At 46.4% G+C, this 25,458-nt stretch overlaps 1 protein-coding gene across 3 annotated transcripts in view; it reads right to left on the reverse strand.

Annotated features, from left to right (window-relative positions):
• Positions 1-7,999: 7,999 nt before the first annotated feature.
• LOC147900481 (splicing factor U2af large subunit B-like) overlaps positions 8,000-25,458 on the reverse strand; it is a 76,364-nt gene continuing 58,905 nt past the window's right edge. The window contains exons 12-19 of one of the 3 annotated variants that reach the window (XR_015541270.1): positions 10,884-10,959; positions 10,669-10,757; positions 10,506-10,569; positions 10,220-10,369; positions 9,157-9,238; positions 9,016-9,083; positions 8,466-8,844; positions 8,000-8,371 (exon numbers count right to left, since the gene is read on the reverse strand). Coding sequence is in view for 2 of the 3 variants with exons in the window: in XM_087376527.1 (XP_087232653.1) it covers positions 8,707-8,844; positions 9,016-9,083; positions 9,157-9,238; positions 10,220-10,369; positions 10,506-10,569; positions 10,669-10,757; positions 10,884-10,959 (667 nt within the window). In the remaining variant the exon portion in view is untranslated. Of the gene's footprint in view, positions 8,845-9,015; positions 9,084-9,156; positions 9,239-10,219; positions 10,370-10,505; positions 10,570-10,668; positions 10,758-10,883; positions 10,960-25,458 lie in introns of all 3 variants that reach the window. The other 2 variants (XM_087376528.1, XM_087376527.1) reach the window with 2 other exon arrangements.

The following is a 25,458-nucleotide window of genomic DNA, read 5'->3' on the forward strand; positions in this document are numbered from 1 at the left end:
CTCCAAAGGTACAAAGGCTCCAACTGCACAAGGCAACACTATTTGCTACCCACCATGCAAGATAGAAGTCTAAGTCTTAATGCATTCAAACATGATCAAAATAAAATCCAAGCACCTGAATACTAGTCATAGAAAGGCAACGAGTGTAAGAATGACTTAAGTAAACAAGGCCTTGTCACCACCACACAAAATCCCATATTACATCTTAAGAATCCATATAAACGCTAACCACACTACTTAGATGCTATATAAATGGCTATTAAATAGAAAGCATTCAAAGTAATGTAGCTATCTATGTGTTCTTATGTATTTTTAAGCACGAAAGTTTGCCTTAGTGATTTTCCAAGAGAGAGGCTACAACGTTCCCAAAAGGATAGTCAAAGCAACAATAGATGATCATAGATCTCCTTGTTGCTGGCTCCATGTCTCTCTTACATTGCCTTCCCTGCCCATTCCCTTTGGTTTTGCTCCTTCCAACTTTGATCTCACCTATCCTCTCCTTCCTTTTACAACTCTATTCATCCATATGTATTCATATACATATCTATACATGCACATATATATATATATATATATATATATATATATCAAGAATGTTTTTATCGAAGCTATGCTTATATATTAATATAAAATCTTGGCGAAAGTTTTCAAGCTCATTTTTTTAGTTTCATAATATTGGTAGAATGTAGTACTTTTTTATATTTTTCCTTTTGAATTTTGAAGGAATAATATCTATCCTTCATATAGTAGTGGCTAGCCGCTAGGCACCATGGCGGCTCCCTTTGCCATGGACGGCACCAAACACTCACAACAGGTCAACCATAATGTTGAATTTTCTTACACACTTCCCCGGTCAAAAGAATTGATGTCCTCATCAATTATAGGGGAAGCACTGACATAGACTATACACAAAAGCCTAGCCACTCGAGAGAACCTAGGAGTGGTTGGGATTACCAAGACTACCCCCCGTAGATCACATTGCCTCTCTCTAGCAGGTTGCGATACTCTAAAGATCCTTTCTAGCAAGCTACACCTCGTTTGGCGCGAGCTCGGGCTTGTATTGTGTAGCTCGTTTTGCTAGGCTTCCAAGTTTTGGGAGCTACGTTGCAATTCATACTATCCACAAGTGCCACCTATTCTTTGTGTACTTGTGATCAAGCTTTTCGCATAGCATTAAAGCTCCATCGGATACAACAACCTCAATTATGTTACATGATGGGGTTCCCAAACTCAAATTGGTGGTAGAGAGTCTAGAGTCTCTCCGAGAGGAGATTTACCTTGAGACTCTAGACGAGGGAGAGCTCTGCCAGAGGATTGAGGTGTTTGGATTACTAGATTGATGTAGACATGGGCCACCTAGCACGTGGTCACCCTAGATGATAGATGTGTGTCCCCCCCACCCCGGACTTATAAGGGTAGCAAAGGGAGACCTACTTGGGTGTAGCCTTCAGAGGTGAAGTGAACTAAGATGGGGAGGAAGAAGTCGAGTAAGAAGGCCACAAAGGACCAAAGGTGGCATGCCAGGTTGCTTTTTATTCCTTGGGGGAGCAGTCGCAGTGTGTCCCCTCCTTAGGAAGTCCCCAACTTTGGAGGATGAGACTCTCTTTGACCTGCCTATGGATCCCTTGGATAGTGGCACACACCACTCAGGCTTCCTCATAGCAGGAGCAAGCCATAAGAGAGCCAGTCCACACTCCTCCCCATTGAATATCCCCTTCTCTTCACAACATGCTCTAACTGAACCCATTCCTCCCCCTTTGTTCACCCCTCTTGAGACAACTATTCTCATGACTCCCCTCTCCCCCGTCTCTCACCCCCCCGCCTCCCGGCTTCCTCTGCAATAGTCCCACTTTCTTCTTCATCTTCAAGTCCCCCTTTGATGGAGCCTCAGCCCCCGAGCAAGGGTAGTAGGTGGCTTCTTCCTCTTAGTTACAGTTGAGCGCTCATCCAACACATGATGTAGCTACCGAGGAGCAATCAAAGGCTAATGCCTTTTTCTCTCGACTACATGACCCAACCCCCCCAAAGTAGCCCTTACTGAGGGAGAGCTTGTTTATTGGAACCAACCTTGGCATTTTATTACCATGTGTCTTTGTGAAACGTTGTCTAGTTAAAATATTAACTTCTTAGTGGCAATGTGAAATTGTAAGTACATTCATTTCTATCATTGATGTCTACCTTGTGCATCCTTGTTTGTGGCCCTTTTTAAGAAGTTAAATTTTCAAGTCCATGTTGTAGAGAAACAACCACGATACAGAATGTCTTACTACCTTCCACGCTTGTAGCATTTTACTTTTCTCAACTTCAAAGGACTAGGTACATCAAGAATGGAAGATTCTAGACTAGAAACTAAGTCCAAGATTATGCCTATGATTTCTTTTCTTGGGCTCAAAAGACTAGCTACATTAAGAATGGAAGAGCCATGCAATGGGGTACAAATTCTATTTTGTACTTAATGTTGTGGAAATAGCATCTTGGGATGAGACCACATTCAATTATGGTATGGGAGTGTCTTCTAATAGCCTTTCTTACTCAAATTGGTTTGTGGTGATGGCACCTTTATTGGGTAATGACAATATTTGATGATGTTTGTTATGCTTGGCATGACTACAATATTTATTAAAGGGTTCTTGATAATGATATGCAAGGTGTGTATATTTATCCATTGATGTTGAGCTAGTGCAATACTTGCCAATGCAAGATCAAAGTGTGTATGTCCTACTCTACTTCTCTAAGGTCCTAAACTCAGATGCAGTTGACATGTACACCTTACAATATATATACTAAGCCTCTTAATTTGTCTTTGTAGCTCTCTTCCATGCTATACAACAATCCCTTTATTGGGTATGACAATATTTGATCATGTTTGTTTTGCTTGGCATGACTACAATATTTATAAAAGGGTTCTTGATAATGATATGCAAGGTGTGTATGCTTATCCATTGATGTTGAGCTTGTACAATACTTGCCAATGCAAGATCAAAGTGTGTATGTCCTACTCTACTTCTCTAAGGTCCTAACTCAAATGCAATTGACATGTACGCCATACAATATATGTACTAAGCCTCTTAATTTGTCTTTGTAGCTCTCTTCCCTGCTATACAACAATCCCTTAGAATCAGCTAGCGAGCCAAATCTTTATGGCCTTTCGAACATTTTCAATGCATAGATCTAATCTAACTTTCAAGTTGTGAGTTTTTGAGTCTTCAAGCAACTATATGCTATCAAGTTCTATCTCTAAGAAAATGTTTTGTCTTAAGTAATAATCTTTTCGACAGCCCAAGTATTTCAGAATAATCACAACCATGATACCTTTTGATATCTAAGTTCTTTGTGAACCTTCCTCTATACAGATGCTAGCCGACTGCTAGAATGAAAATTTGGATTTGCAAAAGCAACCAAAACATTGGGCACAAGCCTATCTAGGAACAAAGATTTAATAGGCAAGAAAGAAAGAAAGAAAGAAGTTTATTAAAGTCTTCGGAAGACCAATGGGTCTATGAGACTGTGAAAATCATGATACAAGCAGCTGTGGTAGCGGAGCTACTAAACGAGCATCCATACCAATGCAAAATGCAAAAATGCAGAATAACAATACTAAGTCATAAGTGCAACATAGTCATGTCCATGGTCGACTATATATCAATCTCAACATCGTAATCAATATCATCATCATCATCGACAGTAGCAAGATATCAGAATGGATGGGGTAGTGGAGGCATGAAGTCGACAATAGAGTGTTGTTAGCCACTCAGAGGTGTGGTCCTGGCACGTCTCGTCGTCGTAGCTCTGCGTCTGACCAAGGCTACTGTGAACCCCGTCAATCGGGCTCCGACTCTAAAGGAGGAGGGGATGTCCCTGAGTGTGATCTGTGTGTCGACCCGCTGTCTGAGCTGTCGAGTCACTGGCTCCGAGTCACGATCATGTCGAGGCCTCGTCTCATGGGAGTCCATGTGATCTAGCTGAAAGAACTCCATGATAGAGCTGTGAGAGGGATCAGTCGAGGAAGAAGTATGCTCCTATCTCCGTGCTCAAAGTATCCTCTTACGGTGTCTAAGTGCCTCATGAATGAAACCTGCAAAACACCGCTGGTCTGGGTAGGAGAGGAAACAGGCCAAAATCCCGTACCTATCCCTGAAGAGGCAATGGAAACGTCCTCGGATCTCATAGTACACAGGACACTTGAAGATGAAATGCTCCTCTGTCTCAACCTCCTGCATGTCACACAGTGTGCATATGCACCTCTCCTTGGGTAGTCGCTCTGCCCTCTCTCGATGTGGGGTCTATGTGAAGAGACCCAGAACTGCCCAACAGAGATCCTCAGCGAGTGGGGTAGGTGAATCTGTGTGTATCTTCGTGGGTCAATGAAATCCTCCGCTGTGATATGTAAGAAGTAATTTCTATAAAAGCTAAGCTTCACTAGGAGTTCACTCAGTCCCAACCAAGTCTGAAATGTGTGTAGCTATAGTAGATCCTCACAGAAAACCTGGTTGACCTCGTGTAATAAGAGGGGAGAAAACGGAGCATCCATATTATACTCGAAGGAAGGTAGTCTATCCATGTGGAGCCCCAATCGCTCAAACCATCTCTTTGTACGTGCATACCAGCACCTCTAGTCTCCTCCTACTGCAAGTGCCATAGAAGAGGATAGAGCTATCCATGGTAGCCTACTACGCCACAAGGTATAATCCCCATATTCCCTAACTCGATACAGATATGTGATGACCTGAAATGCAACATCTAGTTATAAAGAAGGTGACCCAAACTCAGCCTGAATGATCTGGTGAGGAACGGATGACTTACCACGAATCATCCATGATAACATGAGAACCTGTAGCCGCTCCACATGGACCCACTCTATATCCGACAAGTCTGACCCCCAACAAAGACTGTCGTACATCCCCGCTGAACGAACCAAGGAGTCAAAAAGCAACCCCTTGATGCATGGATCCTGAAAGTACGAGTGGAAGCACTGTCTCTCTAGAATGACCAATGAAGCGTACCCTCTACTCAAGCGTGCCTGCATCGCGGATCTCATAGTGAGACTGGATTCGAAGAAGATAATCCTAACAAGGACTGCCGTACATCCCCGCTGGACGAACCAAAGAGTCAAAAAGCAACCCCTTGGTGCGTGGATCCTGAAAGTGCGAGCGCAAGCACTGCCTCTCTAGTCTGGCCAATGAAGCGTACCCTCTACTCAAGCGTGCCTGCATCGCGGGTCTCATAATGAAGCTGGATTCGAAGAAAACCCCAAGATAAGTGTATGATGAAACTATCTCAACTGCTGACCCCGCAAATATAAACTGCTCCTAGCGCATGATGACTCGAGATGTATTGAAGATCATGACCTTGGTTTTACCCAGGTTAACCTTCAAATCATAAGACTCACAAAAGGACTGTAGTGCGTCTAGGTGTCTCTGAAGCCCCTCTGTTAAGGAAGACAAGAGAGCCACGTTATCTGCGTAGAGCAAAATCTAAATCAACGTGCCTGCAAGAGAGCAACCTACACCCCCTGTGTCTGCATCATTGTCTCAAGCGCGTCAATATAGAGACCAAACAAGATAGGCGACGGAACACCCTTGTTTGACCCCAATGGTGCTCATGATCTCGTATGTCTACTTGGATCATGTCCGAACTCTGCCAAAAACTCTCGTAAAGTGCCATGACAGCCCAAATGATCTCCTGGTCATAACCCAAGTCCTGTAAGAGAGCAAAATCTAAATCAACGTGCCTGCAAGAGAGCAACCTACACCCCCTCTGTCTGCATCACTGTCTTAAACTCGTCAATATAAAGACCAACCAAGGTAGGCGACAAAGAACACCCTTGTTTGATTCCGATGGTGCTCATGATCTCGTATGTCTACCTAGATCATGTCCGAACTTTGCCAAAAACTCTCGTAAAGTGCCATGACAGCCCAAATGATCTCCTGGTCATAACCCAAGTCCTGTAGGCGCCGTATGAGACGAGCTCTCGAGATTGTGTCAAATGCCTTTCGAAAATCCACAAAGCAACAATAAACCCTCTGTTTTTGTAACCTCGTCTCCTCGATGATACATCTGAGCGTGAGGATATGATCCATGGTTCCATGATCTCGCCAGAATCCAACCTGTCCTGCTGCTGTAAGTCCTCGACACTCTGCAAGTCTGCTAACATCGAAGTCAGGTACCGATGCATAAATCTTAAATATGACGTGTCCAATCATAATGGTCCTGTAGTTCTCCGAGCTCATGGGATCCCCTGCCTTGTCGATGGGTGAGATAGTGTTAATGGTCCAAGTGTGTGAAAATCCCAAACAAACCGCTTCATTAAAAAGCTTTACTAAGATCGAGACTAAGAGGTTAATCCCGTATGCAATAAACTCAATGCATAGCCCCTCATGATTCTTCGCTCGATCATTATGAAGTTTCATTACAGCATCCTTTACCTCTCCTTTAGTGAAAAGGATGCAGGATGTGAAACGAGGCATGTGTGAGGTTAGGAACTTGCTGATTTGGGATGTCAATGTGCGTGCATAATCAAACCAAATCTGAGTGTCAGTGACGGAGGGGACCGTCCTAGAAATCTCTACCAGAAGTCCTTAGAGTTGTTACTAAACAAAATCTTCAGGAGCTCCTCCTTGTTCTGACGAACGAAGCCTAGTTTCTTCCTCCGTACCAGTCTACGATATTCACGTAGCGTATCTGGTGTACTCGAAAGGCTTGCTGCAGTTTCCTTGTTAAGTATTTGTTTCAACTTTGTACTATTGAGGCGAGTGGACAGTTGGCAAGTCCGTTACCACAATGTCATCCGTCTTTTTGTAGACAACAAAATTTCCTCTATAATGCTTCAATAAATAACATGGAGAGTATTATGAGGTCTCTTGTTAACGAAAGGTGGCATCGCTTGCTTCTAAGAAATTTGGAATGGAGCATAAAAACAAGCAACTTTACATGCATTGAATTCACCAATATCCAAAAGCCTCTTCCCTATCCGTCACTACTATGATCGTCCTTGCAGGATATATTTTCTTACACTTTTATGAATCTAACAAACTAATCTACTATACAAAACATGATCGCTAGAAACTAGTAACTTTCATAATACATCATCTACATGAGTACTCTCACCTATGACTGAACAAACATATTGTTACAAGATAACATCATTGGGTAATATGTCTCCTAAGATATCCACAAATCACGAACAAGCTGCATAGTAGTGCCAACATCCATTTATTTACTTCCTCACTACAACCATGTTCTTTTGGATGAAAAGCTTATGTAGTCCCCAAATTATCAAACAAGACGCTCAAAACATTGGTCAAGAACATGTTGCAAAATAAAACAATTTCACTTGGATATCCCACAAAAGGTAGTTTAGTTCTAAGCAAATGAAAAAACAATCAAGAAGCTAAAGCTCAAGTTTATACGCAATGATAAAACAATTTCACTGGGATATCCCACAAAAGGCAGTTTAGTTCTAGGCAAATGAAAAAACAATCAAGCTAAAGCTCAAGTTTATATGCGATGACTCAAGACTTCCCTTATGAAACTTAAATACATATATCTAGATTATCAAGTAACAAATAAGGCGTGAGTTGTCGGTCTCGCTTTAAAGACATCTACTGTAGATCAAGAAACCTTGCTCAAACGCATCACAACAAAGCGCAACTAAATAGTACAGGTTTCACCCAAACAATCATCTCCATTACGTATTAGAAGTAGCTATGAACATATATACCTTTGTAAGACTAGAATAAGTCCAATCATACAAATTTAGATTTTTTGTTGTAGAAGTAGCTATGAACATAAGATTGAATTCGCTAGCCAAAAGACTTAAAAGATACTAGATTGTTTAATGACCTAACTCTAAAATCCTAATAAAATGAAAGATTTCAAGGTCCATATAAATGGCAGGTGCCAACTTATACATGCCCGATGCGTGTTAGTTGCGAGGCACTTGAAAATTAAGCTACAGGATCCCAAATTGCAGAGCAAATTGCAACCCTTTGATCCAGATAAATACACCGATTTATAGTCTAGGCTTTACCTCTCCATAAATGGCGTAATATTCAATCTTGAATTTCTCGAACCTAATCCAATTTTTCTCAAACATTGTGGACCTTGCAAGCACATTCAAATACTAGATCAACCATTACAGTAATATATCAAAGAATAGCAACAAGACTGACTCAATTGTATATAATTTCTACAACAATATAGTTTGTATGAAGGAATACGTTTTACCCCTGCATCAAATCTCCACCCCTGTATCTTTGCTTAAGCCCAGCTTGATGATATTATACACTCGTACTAGATTAAAGCTTCTAGATTCACAGGACCTGCTAGAAGTCCAAACAAAAGTGTAGCTACTTTTGGCACTGTGCACAATCTGCACAACCAACAGCTGTCTACATTAAGTAGAAATGCACGTTAACAGCCTGCCTGTCAAGAAAATTCTATTCATTAACACAATTTACTCTTACACTTTCCGATATAGACGACTGCCGAGCTCAAGTACACAAGTACTTGAGAGAACTCAACAAAGAATTTTGTACGAGGGTCTGCCCCCAACCTGTGTCAATTGAAAGCTGAGTAGTTCTGCTTTTTAGCAAGGAATTTAGAGGTTGTGTGAGCACCTTGCCTCATCTATAGTTAACAGGTTGCCTCCATTGAAAACATTTTGAAGCAGTTCTCAGACATCAGAGGGGTCCCTGTACAACGTGTTTAACCATCAAACTCGTCTCTTAAAAACTTATCTTCTGGGTAATATACAGCAATTACTGTGTTGCCCCCAAATTTCCTTCCATTCAGAAGAGATTTCGCCTTTGCTGCCTCCGTCACATCACTGTACTCCAGGAAAACCTAAGTTGTTCAAAGAAGCATAAACCATCCTTCAATTAAGTTTGAACTTTGTATATATCCAAAACACCTTACGGTCAACCATAATGATCCCCCATAGCATCAAATCTTATAAAACATCCTACATAAAGTGTGATATCTAACCATTGAAAATCAGATTATTATATTACACACCTTCCCAAGTCCAGGGACATCCTCTTGACCTGCTTTTGGTCGAGGAATTACAAGTTTGCTAAGTTTGCCTGCAATAATGCCTTCTGTTAGAAACAATAACTTGAAGACAGAACTGGAATAGATGAAACTCCTGACTCTCACCGTATTTGCCACATTCATCTTTCATATCATCATATATTTCCTCGAACAATTCGTCTTCCTTCAGCTCATCTGGCGTCACCACCTGTACAACAAATTTATGAGTGCGCACATCTACCACCCACGGCCGATAAACTATGCAAACAAGTAATTTTCCAAGCAATTTCAATTTCAATTCAAAACACAGCGAGAATTCGTGCCCTCCAAAATAAAAGATGGTACAAAGAAGAAGACAATGGATCCAGATAACAGGGAGTCCATTTGTCAGACGAGTATCAAGATCCTATTGAATGGATTAGATGTCACAGGCGCAAAAAATGCCAAAGGAGTCCAATGTGTCGGTCAATAATAAACAAAGTACCTCCTCAGAATAAATAACATTAAGGAATGGAGCAAGGGAAATATCCACGGTCAGACGCACTTGTAAGCCCGTCAATTCTTGAGACGGGGCTGCACGCTGACATATCCTAAAGAGAAAGATGGACTGAAGATTTGAACTGTGCTCTAACCTTGTGACTTTCTGTTCAAACCATTTGACCTACTGTATGGAAACTTGAAATTGATGTATCGCAAGCTGGATATTTTAAAAAGCTTGATGCTGCATGGATATGATCACAATTTTGACCCCGTCTTGTCCACCCCGAAACACAAGTTTAGCCACATGATGACATACAAAGTTATACACACATCTGTCTCATAGGCCAACACATCATCCTCGCGGGGTGGAGATTCTGATATCCATCATCCATCAAGCATTGCTAGCCTCATAGCAAGTTGGAAAGAGGTTAATAAGAAGCCTCAGGATATCATAAGAAGATGCAAGGCATACAACCATAATCAGATTCATGGACTGCTAAACCTCAGTCAGATTCTCAGCCTGGTTGATATGTTCTATGATAAAGCCAGAAAACATGCATGAACAATGTCAATGTATAGGCCCCAGCTCGGTACGTCTTGTTTTAGTTGGCATAATCCTTCTTTCATCATAGAAATGCATTGTGAGCCTAGAAATCCTTGTGGAAATGCATTTTCTTACAGATGTGATGAGCAATATCTGAACACAAACCTGAGTCAAACAAACAACCTTTGTCGGCACTTCAAGAGCTGCACCTGTCATGCCAGACATAATCCCCGGCATGAATCCTGTTGAGAGGCCTGACATCAAACCTGGAAAACCACCAAGAGCCACTCCACTATTTGCTTGCAAGGCGAGCTTCTGACGTCACGCATTGGAAAAAGCAATCAATGAGAGTGGAAACTGTGAAAAGAAAACCATGATAGGAGAACTCATGGAGTAGAAAAACTTCAGTAAAGAGAGTCTGTTTTACAACTGTAAAGATGTCCTAGCCAACCTGCATAGTAATTTGTTGCTGGGCTTCTGCAAGGACATTTGCCTGATCTGGTTTTGGCTGGCCACTGTGTCAAAACTTGATTTAGTAATGCATTAGAACTGGTTCTCAAAATGAAAGCCTACTGGAAATCAAAACCCATGTGGACAGTAGTGTCTATTCATACCTTGCCGTTGCCCTACGAACTGTTAACGTCTTATCACCCATTTTCAGACCATTCAATGCCGCACATGCCACATCAGTTACAGCAGAATCCTGACACATTGAAAGAATAGGACACAACTTACTACCTCAGAACGTGTGTTTCCTAAATAAAGACAGTAGGTCAGTTTAAATTAGCAGGCTATTCAATCCTGCTACTGATAAGTTTGTTTAAAGCACCTGATAGACACAAAAACCATAGCCTTTTGAGTTGCCCGTTTCTTGATCTTTCACTAGGTCGAATCCACGGAGTGGCCTGCACAGTGACGACGACATATAAGTAAACATGGAAATCATTAACTTTACATCCAACTTGAAAAGGCATCCCTGAGAGTGAAATAGCATTAAGCCAATGCTCATTCAGGCTCTACAAATGCGATATAGATGCCAGTACATGCTAAAGGCGAAACAATATATTGGCCCAAACCAGAAAGATCATTATTAGCTTGGAGATAGACGCACCAGTAGTTTGACATTGACAATTTGCACGGTCTGAAAATATTTTTGAAAGTTTATCATGTTCTTCTCTCCAAATTTTAAAGTGTCAATTGCAATCTTATTATAAAAATCAAATAGGGGAGAAAAAAAGTTAACATCTGAGAGAGAAAAACAAAGAGAAAAGAGGGAGAAAGAAAGAAAGTTCATTAACATCTACAAGACCAAAGGGTCTATAACACTGAAAAGACACCAGATACAATGAAACTTAAGGGTGACATCAAATGGGCACCCCTACCCAAGGCTGGTGCTTGTGACGAGAAATAAAGTAGTACATCGCCCTTTTGCTGCGAGAGAAACCGAGAATGGGGAAAGCAAACACCAGGGAGCATTCCCTTGTTATAAATCGCTCATCTGGCCCTGAGAGGCCAGACGTGTGTATGTTGTATGCCAGACTAACACGACTGAACGACTGAGGCGAACAATGAGCTCGTCTAACAGTGGCTCAGTATCTGGCGAGGGCTGGCATCGAGAGAGAAAATCAGTGATAGAATGCTATTGTCGCTCGTCCTATCTGTTGGGGTAAAGGCACATTGCCAACCCTTCATTAAAAGATAGGACACCTATGACTGTCTTAAGACAGTCATAGGGTAAACCTAATCCTAATAAAACATAAGTGAGTTTGTGGTGTGGCTCATCATTCTTCACACCCGCACTAGAGTGTCACTCTCTCTCTCACTCTCACTCCCTTGCTCTCTCTTCCACTACTCTCCCCCTCTCAACTGGTATCAGAGCCTACCTTAGCTTCCCTTGCCTACCTAGCCTCCTCTCCCTAGCCTCCTCTCCCTAGCCTATCCTTTCCGTACGGCCGTACGTCGTCCGTACAACCGTACGGACGGATCTGCGCAGGGCAACGAACGGGACGGCGGCGCATTCCGCCTGCAGGGTGACAGCGCGGGCACGGGCTGCAAGGTGAAGGCGCGGGCTGCAGGGCAACCGCGCAGGTGCGGGCTGCAGGGCGACGTCGCGGGCGCGGGCGTCGTCGGGTTGCAGCTGTACAGCAGCTGCTGTATGCAGCATTGCGACGCTGCATCAGGCAGCTGCATAGCTGCTCTGCGCAGCTACTCATACGGCAGCCGTACGGACTGCCGTACAACTGTGTACGGGCGTCTCCTTCACTCACCTGCAGGACTCGTTTGTTTTTGCTGCAAAGACTCGACTTTTTTGGGGGGAAGCGTGCCTGCTACAGGGACAAAGAGTACACAGGTACTCTGCAGGGACAGAAGTACAGCAGGTACTTTGCAGGTACTGAAAAGTACAGCAAACACACATTTTTTGTTGGAAGAGGAATAGTGCTGAAGCACTCTGTTTTGTACATGTACGCGCAGTACATGAAGCATTCCTGATGCATTCCTGAAGCATTTCAACTGTATACTGTGCATTTGTTGAGGTACAGCAGGTACTCTCGTGTCACTCACGCTTGAGGTGACTTGTGCCACAGTGGTGGTGTTTGCGCAGTTACTTGTCTTTCAGGAAGGTCAGATGCTTGTTTTGCAGAAGCTTCTATGCATTTACTGAGTGCAATTCTCAGTTTTGGGTGACCATTTCAAAGGGCTTTTGCCTGGATGTGTTTGCAGTATATGCCTTGAGGCAGTGTGTAGCCAGGGAGCACACATTTGCTTTGTTTCCGCAGTGCATTTGGTGACATTTGTTGCAGGTCACATTCTTTGTACGCACTTTGAAAATCTCAGTTGAGCCACGCTTGGTCAGGGCGCATCGAGTTTACTCGGTCCCTAACTGCCCATCGTTGACAGTGCTCAAAAGATTTTCTTCTTGGTGTTTGTACTTTGTGATTTGTGTTGTTACTGAGTACACAGGGGCAGTCTATGCATTGCACATTGTCAGGTACAACTGTCAGAGAGATTTCATATTGCATGCTACCTCAGTGTTGAGGTGTTCTCCACTTGATTCAGGTGTCAGATCAAGGGGCTTTTGCCCAGACTTTGTTTGATAGCACTTGGGTTACCGACAGAGATCTTCAGATGCATTTTCTCCCCTTGGTCTAAGGGTGATTGCTTGGGATTTATCCCAGTTACTGTTGCAGGTTTTGTGACAGGCTGAAGGGTCATTTACTGTTTTTGGGGTGTTTTGTCAAGTGGTTTCTGCAATTTAACTCAGTGCAATACCTCATCTGAGGTGGGAAAAGTGATCAGTACAGTCAGTACAGCAGTGTTTACAGCAGTGTTGGTGGTTTTGTCAGATGATTATGCACTGTTAAGCACTTGTTGAGCAGCAGCAGCAGTCTGAAATTACTGTTTTTATGCCTCTTTGAGCTCAGAACAGTTTGTCAGAAGGTACAGTATTTGCAGGGTCATTTACTGTTTTGCTGCAGATTTTACTGACAGTAAAAACAGCACCATTGAAAGTGCTTCTGGCTCTTGAATAGAGCAGGTTTTTTCTGAGAAATCAGAATTTTTATTCAGTCTTTTTACTTCCAGGGAGTCAGGTACTTTCCTCATCTGATATGGCATCAGGGGGAGGTGATTCTTCAATTCTGAACATAAAGAAACTGGAAGGAGCACACAACTATGCATTATGGGCAGAACAGTGCTTGAATGTACTTCTGTTAAAGAAGATTGCTAAGCCCATAAGGGTGAAGGGTGTCAAGCCATCTGATATGGCAGCTGATGACTCGGAAGAGCTTGATTTGTCCGCGAGGGCAGCTATCATGCTCACTATTTCAGACACTCTTGTGTTCAATGTACAGGCTGAAAAGACCTCTTATGGTCCATGGCAAAGACTAGAAGAATTGTATGCCCAAAAGAGCTCAGCCAGTAAGGTTTATTGGCTGAAGAAGCTGGTCGATCTTCGCATGAAGGAAGGTACAGCTATGACCTCACACTTGAGTGAGTTCAATGCTATCTTTACACAGCTGATTGCACAGGGGTTGAACCTTGATGAGGAGTTCAAGGCTACTTTCTTGCTGTGTACCCTCCCTGAGAGTTGGGACACTTTCAAGACCACCCTGTCAAACTCAAATGCCACTCTTATTTATGCTGATGTAGAGAGCTCTCTCCTTATGGAGGAGATGAGCAGGAAGAATAATGCGGGCAGCAAGTCTTCAAATGCTTTGCAGGTACAGGACAGAGGAAGGACTCAGCAGAAGGGGAGATCTGCTAGTAAGTCCAAATCCCGCAGTCAGTCCCGTGGCAAAAAGGACATTGAATGCTTTTATTGTGGCAAGAAGGGACATGTGAAGTCGAAGTGCTTCAAGTTCATACGGGATCAGAAAGCCAAGAAGGCTGAAACAAAGGATGCAGGAAATGCAAGCAAAGGCAAAGGCAAGGCCAAGGCAGATGACTTGGATGCAGTGAATGTTGCAGCAGAGGACAGTGACAGTGACATACATGATGTTTTATGCTCTTCTGCTGTAATAGCACATGCTTTGGTTATTGATGGCCATGACATGCACACCTGGCTCTTGGATTCAGGTGCCTCTTTTCATGTTACTCCTCATAGGGAGTGGTTTACTTCCTACACAGGTACTCATGGAGTTGTTCATCTTGGGAACAACTATGCATGTCAAATTGCAGGGATTGGCAGTATACAGATAGTATTTCCTGATGGACAGTCATTTATGCTTGATGGTGTTCGCCATGTGCCGCAAATCAAGAAAAATCTGATTAGCACTGGCTTATTGGATGACAGTGGTTACCACACCACATTTGGGGATTCCAAATGGGTGATTACTGATGGCCAGACTGTAGTGGCTGAGGGTTTTAAGAGTGATACCTTGTACCCTCTTTATGTTTCCAGTGTGGGTAATCATGTTGTTGCCATAACCGAGCTGCCAAAGGTTTCATTGTGGCATAGCCGGTTGGGACACATGTCTGTTAAAGGAATGCAAGAACTGTCACGTTTGGGTTATCTGCCGTCTCTCTTTTTCAGATTTGCCTACTTGTGATCATTGTATTTTTGGCAAGCACTCTGTCACTCCTCATAAGAGGAGAACTCCTCAAAATAGAGCACCACTTGATCTAGTTCACACTGATTTGTGTGAGATGCCACAGCTATCACTAGGGGGTGCAAAATATTTTATTACTTTCATTGATGATGCCACATGTAAGGTGTGGGTCTATTTCTTGAAGCATAAGGGAGATGCCTTAGATGCTTTCAAGAAGTTTGTCGCTCAGGTTGAGAATCGGACAGGTCGTAGGCTGAAATGCCTCAGATCCGATAATGGGGGTGAGTATGTGTCACATGCTTTTGTGCAGTTTTGCCAAGCTAAGGGCATCAAACAGGAACTCACAGCCCCTCATAATGCATCTCAAAATGGTGCAAGTGAGCGGATGAATCGAACTATTCAGGAGAAGGTTCGTGCAAACAGCAGTTCACATTATTAACAGGTCACCAAATAAGGCTTTGGAGTTGAAAGTGCCAGAGGAGGTGTGGTCTGGCAAGCCACCCTCATATAAGCACTTACGTGTATTTGGCTGCGAGTGCTTTGCTCATGTACGCAAAGATCTACGCACCAAACTGGATCCAAAGTCTATCAGATGCATCTTTATGGGTTATGGTGACGAAGGTGAAATGGGGTACAGGTTATGGGATCCCGTTAAACGGAAGATTATACGCAGCAATGATGTCATCTTTAAAGAAGATAGTGTACACAAGGAACCCGTGCAACCTGTGGAATACAGGAGGGTTATTTATGATGATGTAGGACAGCAAAGAATGCCCATTTATATGCAGCAGCAGGCTGCTGCAGATCACCCTGTTCAAGAGGGTATACAGGCTGAAAATCAGCCAGATAATTTTGCCAATGATGCACCACTGGATGTGCCAACAGATGGGGCTGTAGTACAGCAAGATATGGTGGTACAGCCACCCGTCATGCATGAAGAACAGGCTGGACAGCAGCCTAATCCGGAACATTTTGTTAGGAGGAGCACCCGTGCACAACGGCCTCCTGCCAGGTTTGTTCCAGGAGCCAATAATGTGGCTGATTTTATCATGCTGACAGATTGTGGTGAGCCTTCCAGCTTCAAGGAAGCTATGGGAAGAACAGAGAAAAAGAAGTGGGAGAAAGCCATGCAGTCAGAAATGGACTCCCTACTTCAGAATGATACATGGGACTTGGTGCAGTTACCTGCAGGCAGAAAGGTTTTGCCATGCAAGTGGGTTTACAAAGTCAAAGTGGATTCAAATGCTTTACCTCGGTATAAGGCCAGATTGGTTGCCGAGGGATTTAAGCAGGAAAAGGGCATTGACTTGATGAGATCTTTTCCCCTGTAGTCAAGATGACTACTTTGAGAGCAGTGTTAGCTCTTGTTGCTCATGACGACATGGATTTATGTCAGATGGATGTGAAGACAGCTTTTCTTCACGGAGATCTTCATGATGAGATCTATATGAGTCAGCCAGAGGGATATGCTGTTAAAGGGAAAGAACAGCTTGTGTGTAAGCTCAAGAGGAGCTTGTATGGACTCAAGCAGGCGCCAAGGGAATGGTACAAGAAGTTTGATGCCTTCATGCAGTCCCAAGGGTATCATCGGTGTGAGACCGATCATTGCTTGTACACCAAACGGGCAAAGGATGGCAGTTTGATGCTACTCATTCTATATGTGGATGACATGCTTATTGCCAGTAAATCTCAGCATGAGATTAGTGCTTTAAAGAAACAACTGCATAAGTCTTTTGACATGAAAGACTTGGGTGATGCAAATCATATTCTTGGCATGCGTATTACTCGTGACAGGTCCAAGGGACTTTTGTTTCTGTCACAGAAAGAGTATATTGACAAAGTACTGCAGAGGTTTAAAATGGAGGGGGGGAAGTCTATTAGTACCCCGTTGCCTCCACATTTAAAACTCAGCAGTAAGGACAGCCCCAGATCAGATGATGATAAGGCTGAAATGGCCAAGGTTCCGTATGCATCTGCAGTTGGATCTTTGATGTATGCCATGGTTGCCACTCGTCCGGATATTGCTTTTGCGGTGGGAGTCATCAGCAGGTATATGGCAAATCCAGGCAAGCGGCATTGGGAAGCAGTGAAAGGTGTCCTGAGGTATCTCAAAGGTACCAAAGACTTGTGCATATGCTATGGTAGGCAGGATGCATTGGTGCATGGTTTTACAGATTCAGACTATGCAGGGAATGCGGATAACCGGAAGTCTACTACCGGTTATATTTTCACATTTGCAGGAGGTGCTATATCATGGGTGTCTCGGTTGCAGAAATGCGTTGCACTGTCAACCACAGAAGCTGAATATGTTGCAGCCACTGAGGCTTGCAAGGAAGCAATATGGCTTACTCGGCTGGTGGGAGATTTGGGCATTACAGGAGATATGCCAGTTTTGCATTGTGATAGTCAGAGTGCTATCATGTTGGCAAAGAATCCGGTCTTTCATCAGAAGACCAAGCACATAGAAGTGAAATATCATTTCATCAGGGAGGTACTGGAAGACAAGCGACTTGAGCTTGTGAAAGTGCATACTGATGATAATCCTGCAGATTTGCTCACTAAGAGCTTGCCTACAGAGCGGTTTGCACATTGCCGCCACATCATGGGATTAGGATGAGACCATTCTTACTTTATGGTCTTGTATACAGTAACTGTACATTGCTGTAATTTTTTATTCTTTTCTCCCCTTTAGGCACATTGGCCTTTAGGTGGGAGGTTGTTGGGGTAAAGGCACATTGCCAACCCTTCATTAAAAGATAGGACACCTATGACTGTCTTAAGACAGTCATAGGGTAAACCTAATCCTAATAAAACATAAGTGAGTTTGTGGTGTGGCTCATCATTCTTCACACCCGCACTAGAGTGTCACTCTCTCTCTCACTCTCACTCCCTTGCTCTCTCTTCCACTACTGTCCCCCTCTCACTATCTTGGTCCATCTCTCCTCCTCTCTAGTCTTTGTGAAGTGGCCCACTGTCTGACAAGTGCTATCATCACTCCAATGGTCTCTCTGACCAAGTCAAAGAGACAGGAATGTCTGCGGCCCTCAAATGACTGTCCACTGGATCTGGCAAGACGTGTCCTCTAACTCTCTCTTGCATATTATCCCTGGCTCGGACCACCGAAGAAAATTCCACAATCGTGCACTGACTCGGACCAGCCAGTCCCTCATGTGCGTGCGTGTTTGAGCTGATCTCTTTGTCTCTGGGCCTCACGAAAGAAAATGGCCACCCGTCACTGATCTGGATGTACCAAGAACCCTTTGAGTGGGCCAAAACCAATATGGAATATCTATCAGCCAAGATTGTGAACTAATTGCAAATTTATTACGCATTCCAATACCCGCAGTATATTGACCTATCTACTCAACAAACCGGTTAATATTAAAACGATTCTCTCACCCAAATGTGTTATTGAACTAGATAGACTTTGGCTATAGATGATTTTGCGATGGAGAACTACTAAGTCTATAGAAACTATAGACCTTCAATCTCTTTTTTCAACTCTTCTATTTCAGTCCTGTTCATTCTATCAGACGCTCTACACCAATTTTTCTCCGTCTATACTCCACAATGAATATGTCTACTCTCTATTCAGTTCACACATCCATACACCAGTGTTGGCTGAATGGATAGCATTTACTCTTGGTTCTATGTTCACCGTAGAGTCTTGGGATGAGGCGGTAGAAGCCTCACCCTCCTGCTTGGATGCTTTGCCTTTCCCTTTTACAGAATTGGTTTTGGCAATTTTGGCTAATAGAGTAGGACATTTATGCCATGGATGCCCTGGCTTGTGTTTCTTACATCCGAAACATTTACCCTCCTTAATTAGCTTTTTCTTTTCATCATCAGTCACGGAAGAAAATGGTATCCATCCAAGACGTGATCTGTTAACATTTTGTACAATGGCTTTCTCCTTTCCTTTGTTGAAGGGTTTACGAGGATTCAATTTCCTCTCAGCAATCTCAGCCAATTTAGTGAGGTCTTTCAAGGTGGTTGGGTTGAACATTTCAACCTCATACCTCACTTTCGGGGTTAGGGCTGCTAAATACTTCTTCCTTTTATCATCCTCACTCTTCTCAGGTAACTCTAAAGAGAGTTTCCAGAACCCAGCTGTAAATTCAACGTTACTCTCGTTTTCGAATTGCCTCAACCTTTCCCAGCGGAAGGTCAATTCTTCTTCATGCCTCAGAGGCATGAAAGTGGCCTTAATCTGCTCTACAAATTTGGACCATTGAAAATAGGCTCTTTTCCCGTTTGTGATAAGGACCACCACATTAAAGCATCCTTTTGTAGATGCAATGTGGCAAGAGCAAGCTTCTCATGGTCGGTCTTATCTTGATGGGCAAAATATAGCTCAAGATGGCGAATCCAATTGAGGATTTTATCCGCCTCTCTTGCTCCATGATACTTTGGAAACTCCTTTCTCTCTCTTTCTCTCTCTCTCTCGCCCCGCTGACGCCCTCCCCGCCGCCCTCTCCCCCCGCCGACGCCCTCCCCGCTGCCCTCTCCCTCTGCTGCCCTCGACGCCCCCCCCGCTGCCCTCTCGCTGCCCCTCGACGCCCCCCGCTGACGCCTGCAGACGCCCTCCCCGTTGCCCCGCTGACGCCCCCCCCGCTGCCCCGCTGACGCCCTCCCCGCTGCCCTCTCCCCCCGCTGACGCCCTCCCCGCTGCCCTCTCGCTGCCCCTCAACGCCCCCCCGCTGCCCCCCGCGCTGCCCTCGACACCCCCCCCGCTACCCCTCTCGCCCCCCCCGCTGCCCTCGACGCCCCCCCCGCTGCCCCTCTCGCTGCCCTCGCCGCTCAGCCCCCTCCCCCTCGTCGCTCCGCCTCCCCCTCCCTCGTCGCTCGCCCCCTCCCTCGTCGCTCAGTCCCCCCCCCCTCTCGTGTAGCTCTACTCTGCCCCCCTCCCGTAGCTCCGCTCTGCCCCCTCCTCCCGTAGCTCCACTCTACTCCCCCCCCTCCCACAGCCTCTGCACCACCCCCCCCCTCCCGTAGCCTCTGCCCCACACCCTCCCGCAGCCTTCCCGTGGTCTGAGGGCCCTTGTCTGCTGCAAGCCTTGGCTTGCCACTGGCCTTGCGCAGGCCTGCGCACCCCTACAGCAATGCTGCACAAGATCTGCCTCCCCTGGAAATCGTGCACTTGAACAAGTTGAACAAGTCCTACAATGGCCCACAAACCCAAACAGTCTCCGAAGCCAATCGTGGGAGAGATCACAAAGCGCATCTCCAGGAGTGGATTAGCAATTGACAGCCAACCAGCCTTGAAAACATCGGGTGCAATGGACACCAATGCAGTTCTTTCTCCCATAGCCATCATCTCTACTCCAATCACTTTCCCCCCACCACTGTACCACTCAGCCTGCCCCCCACAGGAGAGGGTCACAGTCCCTCACCCCCCACACAGCTTCCTTCTGTCTCCACCACTCTTATGTCCCCCCTTCCCCTCACCCAGCAGCCTTTCTCCACTCCTCTGCCATATACAGCTAGCCTATCGCCCACGCCTCCACAGCCATACGCCATGTCCCAATTCGCACCCCCCCGGGTCCCACCTGAGACGATAGATTACATCTTTGCGGAGCTACATCGACTACGGGATCACACCGTAGCACAAGACCAGCTTATTCAGAGCATGCGCCAGGAGATCACTCACCTCCGTCAGAAGGTTCTCTCTCTCACTGCTACAGTCACAGCGGCCCCGCGCACTACACCAGAGGTAGAGGAGCGGATCGCTACTATCCAGACTGCTATTGCGGAGACTACCAGATGGGTGGACGTTGCGAGACGGGCACCCAAAGCAGCAGTCTCAGCCACCATCGCCGAGCGGGAACAGAGGGCCAGTAAGGCTCTCAACATCCGAGTACGAGGTATCCCCCGCGCAGATTCACTCACCCTCTTAGCGGACGCGACTGCTTTTGTGACCTCTACCCTCGGCCTCGTCGAGCATGGGATCGAGCATGCATGGCGCACAGGACGGGATCCCACGCGCCCACAACCACTCATCATCCGATTCAAGGATACTCAGGCTCGACTTGCAGCACTCAGGCAGCGTGCTACACTACGGGACCACCCTACTATCTTCATGGATGAGGATCTCACACCTATGCAGGTGGAAGAGCGGCGCACCATGCTTCAGCAGCGAGATGTAGCCCGTCAGGAGGGGAAGTGGGCTGTCGTCCGAGATGGCCGCTTGTTAGTTGGCCCCCGCCGCCGAGCCCCACCAGGTACTCCAGACATGGTAGCAGACTCCCCCCCCCAAAATGGGAAAACATGGTCTATGAGACTCAGACTCAGCACACAGTACCCTTGGCATGCACCGTATGGAACTGTAATGGTACCCTCTGGTCTGAACCTGGGAACTTCTCAGAGTCATACACTGGACGCGACATCGCTTTCTATACAGAGACACATGAGAGCCCCGAGCGCCCTCTCCCCTTGGTCAGTGGCTATACCTGGGAGTCAGTATTCCGTGAGGAGACCAGATATACTGGGGGGGTCCGAGGGTCAGGCGGAGTTGCAGTACTCCTTCGCTCAGCGCTCACGAGCTTGACATCCGTGGTTAGACGGGATGCCCATGCACGTTACCTATGGCTCCGATTCCGACGCCCCTCCACACGCGACCTCTTTATTGCAGTCTGCTATTTTCCTCCTGAGACGTCACATTTCGCACGGATGCTTCGCGAGGACACTGGGGTATCCCCCTATCTAGATCTCTACTCAGACATTGTGGAGTTCTCCAGACGCGGAGAGGTCCTCCTAGTTGGGGATTTCAACGCAAGGACAGGTGCACGTCAGACATCACTCCTGGATTTCCACTCAGATCCGGTCCTATTACCTGAGATGGACACAGAGGACTCGGGCTTCCCTCGCTCCTCGGCTGACAGTCGCGCTCCCGTTACTGGGTATGGGCAGGCTCTTTTGGACCTTGGACGTATACATGATCTGGTCATCTACAATGGACTAGATCGGTGGCCTGCCTCCTCTGGTTTCACATGTTTCCCACATGGCGGAGGAGCCAGTGTCGTCGACTATATTCTGGGATCTCCTGCTTTAGCCCCACAGATCACTGACTTCCGCACTGCACCCTTACCCCCAGGAGCCGATCACACTTACCTTTTCTTTCATATACTTGCGTCCCGAGCCCCTCCCAGCCACACCCCGCACTATACTACCTATCATGATATACACTTCGATCATAACCTCTCACCTGATTACTCAACCCACCTAGCCTCCCTCCTCAGACACATAGGCACCATACCCTCTCTAGATCACCGAGCCACCCTTATCACCCACTCCCTTCACAATGCAGCCCGCCACATCTTTCCTTCCACTGCCCGGTCCACCCGCCCTCCACCCGCTGACTCTACCCCTTGCAACAGATGGTATGCTGACGAGTGCAAAGCATTACGCCGCACACTCCGACTCACAACCCAGCGAAATGCTAGGGCCAACCCATGTCTCACCAGGGATTATCGTCGACTAGTCCGTCGCAAGAAGCTAGCCTTCCTGCGCCAGAATGAGGATACGCTACTGAACATTCTGTTTAGTAGCAACTCCAAGGATTTTCGGAGGAAATTCCTAGAACGCTGATCCCCCTCCTCCCTCACGGACACTTTCCTCTAGCACACCTACGCACGCACACTCTATGATATCCCTGATCAGCCCCCCCCGACCTCTCAGCCACCCCCCGCCCCGTTTCTTGTATCCTCTTCACAACCCAGGGAGTCACCCACGCAGCACATAAGCTTCATAATGGTCGAGCTAAGGATCATGAGGGCCTATGCACAGAGTTTGTTGCCTACGGCATCAAAACTCTAGCCCCCATCCTGGCAACGCTGTTCAATGAAGCTGTCTGTCACGGGTTCCCCAGAGCCTGGACCCTGAACACTATCACACCCATCCACAAAGCAGGAGATCCCATGGATCCAGGGAATTACAAGACCATCATGGTTGGACATGTTATGTCCAAGATCTATGCATCAGTGTTAGATGGCGAGGTCAGTGCTCGCGCAGAGATACAGGGGCTCAGGGCATCCGGACAGGCCGGCTTCAAGATGGATCACTCGACTTACGATCACATTTTTACACTTAGAGGAATCATTGAGGAGGCCAGACACAGGAGACAGAGAGTATATTGTTGCTTTGTGGATTTCCGCAAGGCATTCGACACCGTTCCCCGCGCCCGACTCATCAGACGTCTGCAGGAGTTAGGCTACGACTCGGCGATTATCTGGACAGTAGTAGCTCTCTATGAGCGGGTGACGGGGCAGGTCAGGATTGGCACCAGCTGGACCCCAGAGATCACGAGCACTATCGGAGTCAAACAAGGATGTCCCTTGTCACCGACTCTATTTGGCCTCTACATCGACGAGCTCGAGACCACCATCAGGACACTCGGAGGTGCAGGCTGCTCTCTTGCGGGGACTGCCATCCAGATTCTCCTATACGCAGACGATGTAGTACTACTATCCTCTTCTGCTACTGGTCTTCAGCGACACTTGGATGGACTTCAGGCCTTCTGTGATACACATGACTTGAAGGTCAACCTTATGAAAACCAAGGTGATGATCTTCAACACTTCCAGACCCGCTATGCACCGAGAGCAGTTCCTCTTCGCCGGCGACCCTATTGAGATAGTTGACTCCTACACATACTTGGGCGTTGTCTTCTCAGGCCCGATCTTCACGATGCGCCCGGCCATGCAGGCCAGGATCAGCCGGGGATACGCCGCTCTTGCCAGGCTGGAGCGACAGTGCTACCACTCCCACTTCCGGGACCCGCGGACCAAGTCTCTCATTTTTTATTCTTTGGTCCGCCCAGCAGGCATGTATGGTAGCCCTTGGTGGGGAGTCGACCTTTCAGACACAGAGTGGGCTCGAGTTGAGCGCCTGCAGATACTGATGTTTGCTCGGATGATCCGTAGCAAACCATCGGTACCACACCAGATCATTCTAGCAGAGTTCGGCGCCTCACCCCTACAGCTTGATGCGGCTTTTCAGGCTATCACCTACCTCCACAGAGTCAGGGATTTTGGCTCCTCCGCTGACGGTCGCCTCCGCCTACCTTGGTTAGCCCTATCCTCCTCTATGGCCTCATCCGTTGATGGGGACCAGCGATGCTAGTATAGTCGTCTTTCCAGTTATTTCACCCGACTGGGCCTCGACTTAGACAGGTTGCCTCCTTTTCAGTACAGCCTCGACGCTCCACCATCTCCTCTCTCCCCCACTGACCAGGAGGTCAACCGGCTCATTCGGGCGGATCTGCTCCAGCTCCACACCTGGCGGACATGGTTTCTTCACTCCGAGCTTCCTGTGAAGCTCGACTTCTACCGCCGACACTGCCTCCAGATCTCACAGGAGGGCTTCATCACACCTCCGGGTTACACCCAACTTCATCTACCACATGCGCTCCGGATCTCCCTCGGTCAGTTTAGGGTCTCGTCACACCGATTACCGATCGAGAGTGGACGCGCAGAGGGTATCCCACGAGAGGACCGCCTTTGCCCACTTTGCGACTTACAGGAGATCGAGTCGGAGGAGCATTTTGCTTTCAGATGTCCTATCTATTATGCCATTCGAGGCCGATACCACTGCCTCTTCCGCAACGGATTCGGCTCCCTCTCACACATGCTACAATTCCCGGATCAGCGGTGCCTTACCGCTTTCTTACATGAGATGACCCGCCACCGAGATACTTCTCTTCGAGCACGGCGACACAAGCAGCACACACAGCGTGAGGATATCCAACGGCCTATCACTGACTTCTTTCAGCCACAGGATACCTCTTCTCAGTCTAGCCGACGACGCGGACGTGAGCGAGAGCCAGAGTCACGACAGCTGCGTCAGCGGACAGATTCACACATCCAGGTCCATGACATCTCGTCTCTGCTCTCGGCCCGCCCCACTGGGGTTACCGTTGCCCTCATCCACAGGGCCACCCGCCGCCCCCGAGGACCGAGCTCGACTAGGCCGCGTGACGTCAGAGGCCAATCATCTATCGCAAGGTTTTTTCCGACTTTCCATTTGACGGCCCCTCTATGATTGGTCTCTGACAATCACCACCTGCACATGTATACTGTATCTCCCCCCTCTGCCCCACTTTTTTGTGCCCCCCCCTTCTTCTTCTTTGTATCATCTGGAGGTAGACACATATTTTTTGTATCAGGACTAGACACATAGTCCTTCATAACCTCTTTTTTTGTAGAAATGGTTGGTTGGCCCGTTTTGAGACCACCACCGTTATGCTCATTGTATCAGTTATCTTTAGTCTCATAGACCTTCACGGTCTCCCGAAGACTTTAATAAACTTTCTTTCTTTCTTTCTTTCTCGGGGTTGGAATTTAGCTCTCTTTAAGGGGGT

The sequence above is a fragment of the Dipteris shenzhenensis genome, chromosome 7, assembly GCF_047967505.1.
Source record: "Dipteris shenzhenensis isolate YYH24624 ecotype China chromosome 7, Dip_SZ_1.0, whole genome shotgun sequence".
Lineage (NCBI taxonomy): Eukaryota > Viridiplantae > Streptophyta > Polypodiopsida > Gleicheniales > Dipteridaceae > Dipteris > Dipteris shenzhenensis.